Here is an 11,201-nt window from a genome sequence, read left to right as displayed (position 1 = left end):
CCCCCCCCCCCCCCCCCACACACACACACACGCATCGCAGAGGTCAATTGGATCACTGTTGCAGTGCCGCCGGGTTCCTCTATCCACCACCTCTGCATCGTTGTTGTCCTCTGTCCTCATGCGTGGGCCCAGTCCACCACAGTTACACGCAAACACAACCTCAACGGCGGACATCTATTTTTTTTTTGGCCACTATGGCAGATAGCACTTTCACGAAGGAGAGTATCCCATCGACCCCGCTGCACCCGCTTAAGGACAAGTGGTTTATCTTCTACATCCCTGCCTCGAAGGGCAACGAGTACGAGCATGAGACCAAAGAGCTCGGCTATGTCTCCACTATCGAGGAGGTGTACAGCACCATTAACACGCTGCCACCCATCACACTCCTCCCGAACGATGACAATCTAGTCTTCTCGCGAAACAAGATCGAGCCGCAGTTTGAGAGCTTTCCAGGTGGCATGCGCTTTTCCATCTTCTGCAAGACAAAGACTCAGTGCCGCGAGGCCATGACGTACGTTGTTGCGGTTGTCCTGGGGGAAGCCATTGGTCGTGACGCCTGCAAGGGTGAATCCCCGTGCGACATTGTGCGCATTGGCCACAAGGGCAGCGTAATGTACAAGGAATCCGTGCGCATTGAAGTATGGGCTCACCAAAGTCCACATAACGCGGCCATGGAGAAGTACCTCGTGTCCACTCTGTCCACCATCCCCGGCATCACGGTCAGTGCTCGCCCGTTCAAGTAGGACGAGATACCCCTGAACGTGGATGCATTCATATGGGCACAGGCGTATGTAAGAAAATTAGTGGTGGTGCCGTTGTGTTTGAGTAGCCGCTATCTTGATGGCAGCTGTGTGGCTGTGCTGGAACGGTTGACATGCGGGAGAAGGAAAAGGGCAAGAGGAGCAACCACATACGTGGATAGTCAATCCCTCTCTTTCCCTGTTCCCTTCCTCCTTTTCTCTCTATCTCTTTTGTGGGCGTTGCTGCGTGACTGTTGTTAAAGCTCACGCACGACTCCGTGTGTCGTGGACGTGGAGCTCTACGAACGAAGAGGAAAGAGCAAACAGAGAAGTCACGAACGATGTTGATTTAAACCTCCCTGACACCCACACACCCCCCCACACACACCTACACGCACTCACACACACGTGGGCCGGGAGGCACTCGGCACTGGCTTGGAAAGGAAAGAAGCAGTGACCACGAGTGCAGGGGGGTACTCTTGAATGCGTGTCAGCGCCGTATGAACACGGCTGTGAAAATGAGGCTTGCGCTTCTCCTTTTCGTGGGCCTAGGTGCCACGTCTGTTCAATTACACGATCGCCGTGTAGTTCCTCTGCGGACTCGCTTACTGCTCTGTGCCTGTTGATGCCTGTAGCATGCATGGTTTACACGCCGACAGAGGCTTTCGCGCTAATGGATCGCTGCACTACATGCCGCAGCAGGAGCAGCGTATGCGGGCAACTTCTGAACTTCATCTCGATCTTTTCTCGTACTATGGCTGAGCTACGCCAAGAGCCCGCGTTGGGTTGCTGGTGCCCCCCGACAGGCACGCAACCAGAGAAGCTCAATCTCTCATACAGCAACGCGACACCGTACAAGCGCCAACTCACCGACCTGCACCTTTGCGCTACCTGCCTGTCACCGAGGATACCCAAACACATTAGAATAGCCAGCGGAACCGCCGAACTTCGTGCATGCGTGTTTTTTTGCGGGCTTCTCTCTCGCTCCCTTGTCTGTCACACCACCGCTCATTTTTTCTCCAACGCCAAATCTGCGAGATGCACCACACCTTTGCGTGTAGGTCCCCTCAGATCTGTACACTGCATAGTAACGTCCACAGGCAGACCCCCTCACTGAGAGGCGACACGCTCTAGCAGCAACGCACATGAGGTCAAAGGGGACAGAGAGGCTTCCTCTCACAGAGGCGTCGTTTCGGGCGCTGGAGGAGGCGTACGAGAGACAGTGGCGCCAGACACGGCTTGTATGTGAAACACAGCCGTCGTGCGCTGACGTCCATGTCGTCGCGGCAGCTTCGAGCGCAGCTGAGCACATGCGCCGCCTTTGGGCTGATACAGTGCGACTCCACAGACGCTTTGTCGAAGTGAAAGTGCATTACAAGCGCAGGTTTGCGCAGGAGGAGCGAGCGACGCTGCGCCTGCTCGGATTCCGTTCACCATCACCTCCACCCGCCCCCAACGCTGCGTTGCCGCAGGCAGCGCCGCTAGTGTCATCATCGCTGTGCGCCCCCCTTGAAGCAAACGCTGGTCGCCAAGCTGGAGAATTCGATGCACTACGCACCGAATGTGCGAGACTTCAGCGCGAGGTCGCACAGCTACTCTCGCTTCTGGCGTGGTATCAGCTCCACGAGACGCGCGCTCTTCCGTTACCCAACGGTGCTGTGCTTCCCTCAGCTTTGAGGACTACGCCTAGCTCCGCTTCCGACGCCTATGCAGAGCTCGCTGAAGTGCAGCGAAGGCACAAAGGGCTGCTCTCCCCAACGGCCGCAGAGTACAGGTGCACCTCGTCCAACGGCATTCAGCGAGCCGAGGACGTGGCCATCGCACAGCTACTTCTCGAGTGCGCTTTTCCTCCTCAAGTGAGCGTTGTTCGCCTTGGGTCAGACGACCTCTTCATGGTCGATCGCCCTGTGTGGATCGGCTTTGCGTCTCCCCAGAGCTCTATGCTGATGGTACGCGACCCGGAAGGACTCGAGCAGGATTGCTTGCTGGAGTCGTACCTCACGGCGGTGTATGCCCCGCTTCTCCGCGCTGTTCAGTGGCAAAAGCCCTCCACCGGAGCGCTGCTAGCTGGAGGGCGGATGGCCCCGACTCGCTCAGCGGCACTGTCCTTTCCAGCGGTGCCTGTAACGCTTGCCTCACCTCGTGATGCTGCAAGGCGGGGGTTGTCGCCTTCGACTCGGTGCTCTGTGCTGTCTCAGCTGACGTACGAGGAACTTGTGGAGCTCAAGCACACAGCGCTGCGACGCCTTGACCACAGTAGTGAAGCTGCTGCACCGTTGTGACAGTGTTGAAGAGGTGGGCGGGGGGGGGGGGGAGGACAACGCCGGTTTCAGCGACGCCCGCAAAGGATCGAAGTCGACAGCTCTCACCTTGTCGGCATTCTCCCTTTCGCTGTTCTCTCTGATCTCTACTTTGAGTATTGCCTCCTTCATCATGCAGTGGTTTTTCCTTGTCTGCGTCACGGCGGTGCTCCTCTGCCTCTCGCGTTATGTTACCGCGGAATATGTTGCGAAGCGCTTCTCTATTTTCTTTCGGCATGACACGCGGACATTCGCTCACTACTACTGAGGCACAGGCGTGCGCACTACCCGTAGAGCAGTTGGCTCAGCAAAACCGAAGAGCAGACATGGGTGGGATTCGGTGTGCGCGGATGAAGGGCAGGGGCTGCCGGCCATGCGGTCTCTTGTCTCTGCCTCCGCAGTAGGCACCTCAGCACTCAAAAAAGTGCCGAGAGAGAGAGGGGAGAGGCATTGGTGCAGCCACTCTCTACTTCCCTCGTATATTAGCCTCAGTGCGCTCTGTACTTCTATCTGTGTGTGTCTCCATCATCCAGTCCTTCCACGCTTGCACGCCGAGTGGCGTGTGCGTGCGAGGGACATATTGTCGCGTGCCGTGCTCTTCCTCGCATCTTTACCTTATCGACCTCTCTTTCCCCTCTCCACTGACGTGCGCTTGTGCGGTGCCTCTCAATGTTTTTGCTTTGCCTTGTCTTGCGCGCGCACAGTGCTGCGGGCCAGTGCCTCTCGTCAACTGGCGGTGTGTCAGCGTCTCGGCGCATGCGTGAGACTTTCTCTGCGACGCACTACCGTATGCCCTCACAAGAAGCCAATCACATCGTAAAGCGGCCGTTTGCTGGAGTTATTTGAAAGCACTTGTCCACACACTTAGGGCACTAGCCACCCAAGTACGTCCGCCTTGCCTCTCCTCCGCTCTGCCGCGGCTCGTATCCGAACTTTTCAATCTACTGAAAGGCTGAGTCACAGATTGGAGGGTTTATACTCCTTTTTCCCCCTCGCTCGTTTACGCGGGTATGTGCGCTGTGTGCGCGTGTGTTTTCAAAGTGATCGCGACAGTGCCCCACTTTTTCGGGTTTCCTTCGCACTACTTTCTTCTGTGTCCTTAATTTTTTCGCTTAGCGCCCTCCCCCAGCTTCTGCTTACGCCTCAGCAACTCTTCATCGCTTTTCACCTATCCGCCTCACTCTTCTTTACTGTGCGCCCTGTCCTCTCTCGCGCTCACAATTCGACAGGTAGCGCCTCCACGCTCCTCTCTCTCTATCGCTTCACATCAAACTGAGGCCCGAGCGAAGCGGAGGGGTACCTCTCCACACACACGCACACACAAGCCGTGGCGCCGCTGATATCGGCGTGATCGCGTCTTCTCTCCTGTCCTCGTGTGTTTTTCTTTCGCCCACCGTGGTGGCGGTGTTTCACCGTTCTCTGAGCGCGCGTCGACCCACCGCGGTACTGCACTGTGTCCGCCTCGCTTTCCGCCTCTTTTTCCTTCTCGCGTCTTGCCGCACTTCTCGCCTGTGCGACGCTCGCCATATGTGTTGGTCCTCCCGTTCACCTTCAGTCCTTCATCAGTGATGTCTTCCCCTAACACGATTGTGGCGTGGAAGGCGCCAGTGGCCGGTGGTGTCGTGGTGGACGTACTGCAGAGCTCTTCCAACCTGCTGCAGTACCTCACGACTGTGGAGAGCTCAAACGGTGGCTGTGAACTCCCCAATTCCAACCGCAAGCTTCTCGTCTTCTTCCCTGGTAATCCCGGACTCGTGCAGTTCTACGAGCCCATGTGCGCGTGCCTCGAAAAGAACAAGTTTGACGTGCTCGTGATGGGCTACGCGGGTCACAGCCTCACCCAGCTCAACAAGGGTCGCGTCTTCTCGTTGGCGGAGCAGATGGACATTGCTGACAGTTTTGTCGCCACTCTTATCAACAAAAACACGGAGCTCAAGTACAAGAAGAATATCTACGTTGGCGGACACAGCATCGGCGGCTTCGTCGCGCTGCAAATGGGGGCTCGGTACGCATCCATCAAGAAGTGCTTCGGGCTGTGCCCCGTCATTTCACACCTGCGTGACTCCCCGAACGGACGCCGTCTCTTCTACCTTAGCAACACGGTGACACAATGTTGTGTTGCCATGGGAGCCGCGCTACTGGAGCTACTGCCGTACAAACTGCGGCATCTCCTCATCGCCAGATGGGAGCCGAAGCTCTCACCCGCTCTTGCAGAAGCCCTGGCGCACCATTGTCATCGCTGGTGCCTGATGAACTCGCTCTACATGGCGATGACCGAATTCCGCATGCTGCTGCAACCTGATGCAGTTCTCCTGCGTCATGTGCAGGAGCGCCTGATCTTGTACTACGTCCAGAATGATGGCTGGGCGCCACTGTCGTACGCGGAGGAGATCAAGCGCATTTGCCCGCAGCTCGGTGCCTACGTGCTCGAAGAAGATGCGGGAGTACCGCATGCGTGGTGCCTTGATCGCAGCGAGACAGTGGTACGCAACGCCATTCTGAAGCACTGCTAGCAGCAACACGCTGCATCGCTCATTCTCAGTCATTGGGCGGTGTCTGAGAGAGTGTACAAACAGCAGCTGCGCCACCACTGCTGCCGCGTCTCCTCCATTTTCACGTCTCTGCCTCGGCCAAGCCGCCGCCACTTTCTCGCCTCTAGCGGTGCTCCCCTAAGAAACGTCTCTTTCTCGCGCTCATTTCTCTCCTCCAGGGTCTAGGACAAGAGCTTATCCATCGATCTGCTGGCTGCCCTAGCAGGTGTGCTACCGAGTGTCTGACTGAGAGTCGAATTTGTTGCCTCTCCCCTCTCCGCCTTTTTCATTTGGCGGTCCTTAATCTTGTTGTGTTTAAGTCTTGAGCATGCCAGTAGTCTCTCCCTGTCGCGCTCCTTCCCCAAAACCCTTTCCTCTTCTACTCTTTCTCTCTCTCTCTCTGCACCCAACACGCCATTTCTGAACCCCGCCGCCTTCTCTGTGGTAGCGGAGTAACGCGTTGTTCTCGACGTGTGGAGGTGACGCGTCATCTTCGTTCTTGTCCTTCTCGCTACGTGCTTCGGAGTGCAACTTACTCACGTTCGGAGCTGCTCATAAGCGAACTCCGCGCAGTTTGGAGATGGCAACGTCGCCGATAGCGCCACCTCAGGAGCACGTCCTCGGAGAGCCAACCTTAGCGGGCGTTGCTCGCTACATCAACGAAAAGGATGTGCGGCGCATTCTCGTCCTTGTCGGAGCAGGCGCCAGCGTGGCTGCCGGCATCCCAGACTTCCGCTCGCCTGATACCGGGCTCTACGCGAACCTCGGCAAGTACAACCTCGAAGATCCAACTGATGCATTCTCGTTGACGCTGCTGCGCGAGAAGCCGGAGATATTCTACTCCATCGCCAAGGAGATGAAGTTGTGGCCGGGTCACTTTCAGCCCACTGCGGTACACCACTTCATCCGACTGCTGCAAGACGAGGGCCGTCTCCTGCGCTGTTGCACGCAGAACATCGACGGACTGGAGAGGGCAGCGGGCGTGTCGTCAGATCTCCTTGTCGAGGCGCACGGCTCTTTCGCGGCAGCTGCGTGCATCGACTGCCACACGCCGTACAACATTGAGCAGAACTACCTGGAGGCGATGAGTGGTGTTGTCTCCCGCTGCTCTACATGCGGCGGCATTGCGAAACCAAACGTTATATTCTTCGGTGAATGTCTGCCAGACGCGTTCTTCGACGCGCTGCACCACGACGCCCCGATCGCTGAGCTCGTTATCATCATCGGGACATCGCTACAGGTGCACCCGTTTGCAATGCTGCCGTGCTTTGTGCCCAAGTCTGTCCCGCGCATCGTCATGAATCGGGAACGCGTCGGCGGCTTCCTCTTCCGCTTTCCTGATGACCCGCCCTGCGCTGTCCACGACGACGTGACTGCCAAGAAGAGGGACTCGCCATCCTCGCAGACTCGATCTCCATCCGCATCGGCTCGGCGTGAGGTGGAGCGGGAGATGGAGGAGGCATCTTCGCCTCGGAACGAAGAGGCCGAGAAGGCGTCGACGTCGAGCTCGAGCGACGGCTATGGGCAGTACGGCGACTACGATGTCCTCCCGGATGTCTGCCGCGATGTGCTCTTTCGCGGCGACTGCCAAGTGAGTGCCGTAAAGCTTGCTGAGTACCTGGGTCTCAGCGAGGCGCTGGCAAAGCGAATGCAGTCCATCGATGCGGTACCCACTTCTGCAGGGAATGCATCGCATGAAGCGTGTAACTGAAATTGCGGCTAACGCGGTAACTAAAGGGAGAGCCGGAATGCAGTAAGGCGGGCAGCGGAGCACATCAGGGAAAGACACCTGCCACATGCAGCCTCGCTTCGAGCCATTTCTTCGCCGATTCTCGCACTGAGGAGGGGTTTCTTGGAGAGAATAGGGATGCTGGTGCTCTCATGTACCCACCCACCGGCGCATCACTGCTGCCCCCTCTAACTCGCTCTCTTCCCCTCCCCTCTCTTTCGTGCGATCGAGTTGCACCAGCAAAAGGAAAAAGAGAGAGGGGGGTGGGACGATTGGGCCCAGCCAAACAGTTGTGTGACGGCACCGTGAGCTACCACATCTGCCCTTACGGAGCTCCTTCTTAAGCGTCTCGAACAACGCGTACGAATCCCCAACTATATCTTTTACTCTACAGGTGCACACAACCACTTTCTCTCTCCCATCGACATGTGCATGACGCGGTAGTGACTGCCGCGTCGATGCTGACTATGTTTTAGAGAGACGTACAACATCGCCACTACGCGTCCACGGTCAGTGTCTAGTTTTCGCTCTCCATTGGTTCGTGGCTCAGAGAGGGCGAGATGGGGTTTGCTGTCTTTATTTCCTGCGGCAGGCGGTCCATTTACCACTCCCAGTCTCTCTGTGGGGGGGGGGGGGGGCGGCCCAACACGTCCTCACAATGCTCATCTTAGTTGAGTGAGTCCTCGCACGCCTCGGTGCGGTTTCGCTTCCTTCTTTGGTGAGTACCTCCACCTCTCTTTCTCTAGTGTTCTCCGCTTCTGGTCACTTTCCGGCCTCGTTTCTCCCCTTCCTACTCGCCTCGTCGGTTGGCGATGTGCGTCTATGCGACTGCAGAGAAGCAAACGCTGAATCGGGCACCTTTGCTGTGGCTGCCCCTCTTCTTCTCCTCACTTCACTTGCACTGAACATATGCACCAATACCCTCCTCCTCACTCTATTGCACAGGCAAGCATCATCTCCCCACACTTCGTTCTTCCTCATCACCACCTTCCCATCCGCATTTTTTTTTCCATTCTGGAGCCTTAGCGATCTCGCAGCGTGTGCTGACGCGTTGCCTGGCAACCACGCAGCCCGCTAGCTGTGACGGGCGCTAATGCGTCTCTTGAGCAAGTCTGCGCACCCGGATGGCTCGGTGGAGGTGCGCGTCTCGGTCAGCACCTCAGAAGATTTGTGGCACTTGTACAACTTTATTCTCGTAGGCGACCTCGTACTCACCAAAACACGACGCAAAGTTCCGCGTGAGAACGCCCTTGGCACCCTCGCTGCGGAGATGAAGATGCTCAACCTCGAGGTCGAGGTGAAGCAGATCACCTTCACGCCAGACGAGCTGCGCATCCAGGGTGTGACCAAGAAGGAGAATAGCTTTGTAAAGACAGGCGCCCATCATACACTCACAATTCACGCAAATCCGCCGCAGGAGGTGAAAATCACCAAGTCGGAGTGGGATTCGATCTGCGAGGATCGCCTGAAGAACGCGTGCGACGAATGCGGCAAGGCCGACACGGCCGCCGTGCTGATGAACTTTGGCGAGGCTCAGGTGATTCTCGTCACGCCGTCGTTTATGCACGTCAAAGCGAAGATCGACGTCACCATCTCGAAGAAGCACAAAGGCGACGGTAAAGCACGCGACAAGAGCATCGAGCGCTTTTTTAAGCAATCCCTCGACGCCCTCGTCACACATGTGAACTTCGAAAAGACGAAGCTCGTTCTGCTGTGCTCGCCAGGCCATGTGCGGGAGGAGTTTTACGCTTACATCAAGGAAGCCACCCAGCGCGCAGACCAGGGCCCATTACGCGAGGTACACCTTAGCCTCTCCAAGTTCCTTTTCGTAAAGGTGTCATCGACGACGATCAGTGGGCTCAAGGAGGCTCTCAGCGACCCCGGCGTGGCGCAGCGTATGGAGTCGACTAAGTGCCTTGATGACATCCGCATGTGGGAGAAGTTCCAAGACACCATGAACAGGGATCCCGACAGGTGCGTCTATACCCCGCAGTGCGTGTACTACGCCGCGATGGCCGGTGCTGTTGGCGACCTCATGATTAGCGATGATGTCTTTCGCTCCGAAAGCCCGACAGAGCGGCGCTTCTTCTTATCCCTTGTGAATTTTGTGCGTCAGAGCGCATCGTCAACTGTTAACGTCTTCTCTAGCAAGCACGTCACCGGTGAGCAGCTGACGCAGCTGGGCAGCGTCGCGGCGGTGCTGCGCTTTAGCTGCCCTGAGATTGATGAGATGGAGGTGGTACCCGAGTTTTTGGCCTCCAAGGAGGTGGAAGAGTTTATTCGGGAGAACGCGACCTCTCGTGTGACGGTCTGAGCTGACTCGGGACTGAAGGGGACGGGGCGCCTGGTCTGTGTTTGCCTCCCCCCACTTTCCCTCATAACTCATTCCCCTTATCTCCATCCCGAAGCTGCACAGGCACCTTCCTCAGCGATTGCCCACAACTTCTGATTCTCCGGTACACAGCTGCATAATGGGGCTCCCTCGTCTACACGCCCAGGGCGATATATACATGCTCAGCCTAACATCTCTCTTTTTCTGCGAACCTCGCTGGGGTGTTGTACGTGATACGGATGAGGAAGAGCGACGGAAAAGAGACTCGTGCGCTCTCCTTGGTGTCTCAGCCACATCTGAGGCCCCTGATGCCTGATGCCCTAGCGAGCATGCGTGCACATCGCAGGGACGATGGGGAGGGAGATGCCACACAGACATCGGACCTTACGTGCTTCTCCTCACATTCGCTGCTTCTTGGCTTGCGCCGATGCAGAACACGCACCGCTGGCTGGTGCGCAGTGAGTCACCACATATGCGGCGTCACTGACCCTCTCCCCTCTGCCGTCTCATGTTGGTGGTCTCTTGGAGTTTCTCTCCCTCCCCTTGATCCTCACAGTTTCACACGTTTTTCTCGTTCCTTTCGAGCTCTTCGTACACGCGTTCTGTCCGGGTGGTCTATTGCGGGGCACGCAGTACAGTGCAAGCTGCCCCAATCTGCGCCGACTGCACCACCGTCTGCACGTCCTCAAAGGTTGGCACACACACACCCATACGCACATGCCAACCAGCTGCTAGCTTCGTCTTTTTAAAGACTCAAAGTGCGGCTGTTTCTACCGCCATCCTTCGGCTCAGCGTTGTTGTGCCTTTCGGTCACTGACTCTTCTTCCACGTGAGTAGGGATACCTCAGTGCATGGCATCCGGCGCCCAGGCGTCCCCACCCTCTGTGTGGGGAAGCCAGGCCGTCCCTCCTCATCCCTGCCAGTGCCCGAGCCGCGTCTGGTGGTGACAGCGTCACGCGTCTGCGGCGCAGGGAGCTGAGGGCGGATGCAACGCTGCGGGGGTTGGTGGTGGCGTTCTGGGTGGCGTCGGAGGGGGGGGTGTCTCACAAGAGCACGAACATGCTTGTGCCATCCCCATGATGGAGTGAGTGCCAGCGTGACTGGAACGCATCTCAGCCGGTCCTCACTGCCTGCTGGTGTGGGGAGCCTGGGCGCCGGATGCCACGCACTGAGGTGTTCCCCGTCATTGGGGGTGGCGGGTGTGGGGAAACCTGTGAGGGAGTGTGTGTGGCGTGTGGGCTGGGTCAGCGCGTTGCGCTGCTGTGCCTCTAGTGCTGCTTCGCACCACGGGGCGTGCCGGTGGCGGTCCGCGGACAGTGCGGAGCGGAATTGGTGCTCTCTCTGGCGGGGCGAATGGACGTGCTGAAGGAGAACAAAATCGATTGTGAATATGTGGGGCCTCTGCAGCATGTGGTGTAGAGACTGTTGAGCACCTACAGACCGGCTGAGGTGCTGCAGGTAGTGCCCTGCGTATCTCCGTGACGCGGCAGCTTTTCTTATTGTTGCGCTTGCTGTATTGACGTACATGTTGGGACTTCCCTTCTTCTGTCCCTCTCTCTTTGCTGCGAA

General features: G+C 57.5%; 5 protein-coding genes across 5 annotated transcripts; all 5 read left to right on the top strand.

Annotated features, from left to right (window-relative positions):
* Nucleotides 1-194: 194 nt before the first annotated feature.
* LBRM_26_0270 (conserved hypothetical protein) lies at nt 195-743 on the top strand (the record flags this gene model as incomplete). Its single annotated transcript, XM_001562211.1, has 1 exon — nt 195-743. One exon carries the CDS (start codon nt 195-197, stop codon nt 741-743), a length of 549 nt encoding a protein of 182 aa, XP_001562261.1.
* Nucleotides 744-1,885: 1,142 nt separating this feature from the next.
* LBRM_26_0260 (hypothetical protein, unknown function) lies at nt 1,886-3,022 on the top strand (the record flags this gene model as incomplete). The annotated part of the gene is made up of 1 exon (XM_001562210.1): nt 1,886-3,022. The coding sequence occupies one exon, from the start codon at nt 1,886-1,888 to the stop codon at nt 3,020-3,022; it is 1,137 nt and encodes a 378-aa protein (XP_001562260.1).
* Nucleotides 3,023-4,608: 1,586 nt separating this feature from the next.
* LBRM_26_0250 (conserved hypothetical protein) lies at nt 4,609-5,553 on the top strand (the record flags this gene model as incomplete). Its single annotated transcript, XM_001562209.1, has 1 exon — nt 4,609-5,553. One exon carries the CDS (start codon nt 4,609-4,611, stop codon nt 5,551-5,553), a length of 945 nt encoding a protein of 314 aa, XP_001562259.1.
* An 874-nt stretch (nt 5,554-6,427) lies between these two features.
* SIR2 (putative NAD-dependent SIR2) lies at nt 6,428-7,282 on the top strand (the record flags this gene model as incomplete). Its single annotated transcript, XM_003723137.1, has 1 exon — nt 6,428-7,282. The coding sequence occupies one exon, from the start codon at nt 6,428-6,430 to the stop codon at nt 7,280-7,282; it is 855 nt and encodes a 284-aa protein (XP_003723185.1).
* A 1,111-nt stretch (nt 7,283-8,393) lies between these two features.
* LBRM_26_0200 (cell cycle regulation-like protein) lies at nt 8,394-9,614 on the top strand (the record flags this gene model as incomplete). Its single annotated transcript, XM_001562204.1, has 1 exon — nt 8,394-9,614. The coding sequence occupies one exon, from the start codon at nt 8,394-8,396 to the stop codon at nt 9,612-9,614; it is 1,221 nt and encodes a 406-aa protein (XP_001562254.1).
* Between the last annotated feature and the right edge of the window lie 1,587 nt (nt 9,615-11,201).

The sequence above is a fragment of the Leishmania braziliensis genome, chromosome 26 (assembly GCF_000002845.2).
Source record: "Leishmania braziliensis MHOM/BR/75/M2904 complete genome, chromosome 26".
Taxonomy (NCBI): domain Eukaryota; phylum Euglenozoa; class Kinetoplastea; order Trypanosomatida; family Trypanosomatidae; genus Leishmania; species Leishmania braziliensis.
This window is presented reverse-complemented; position numbering and strand designations above follow the sequence as displayed.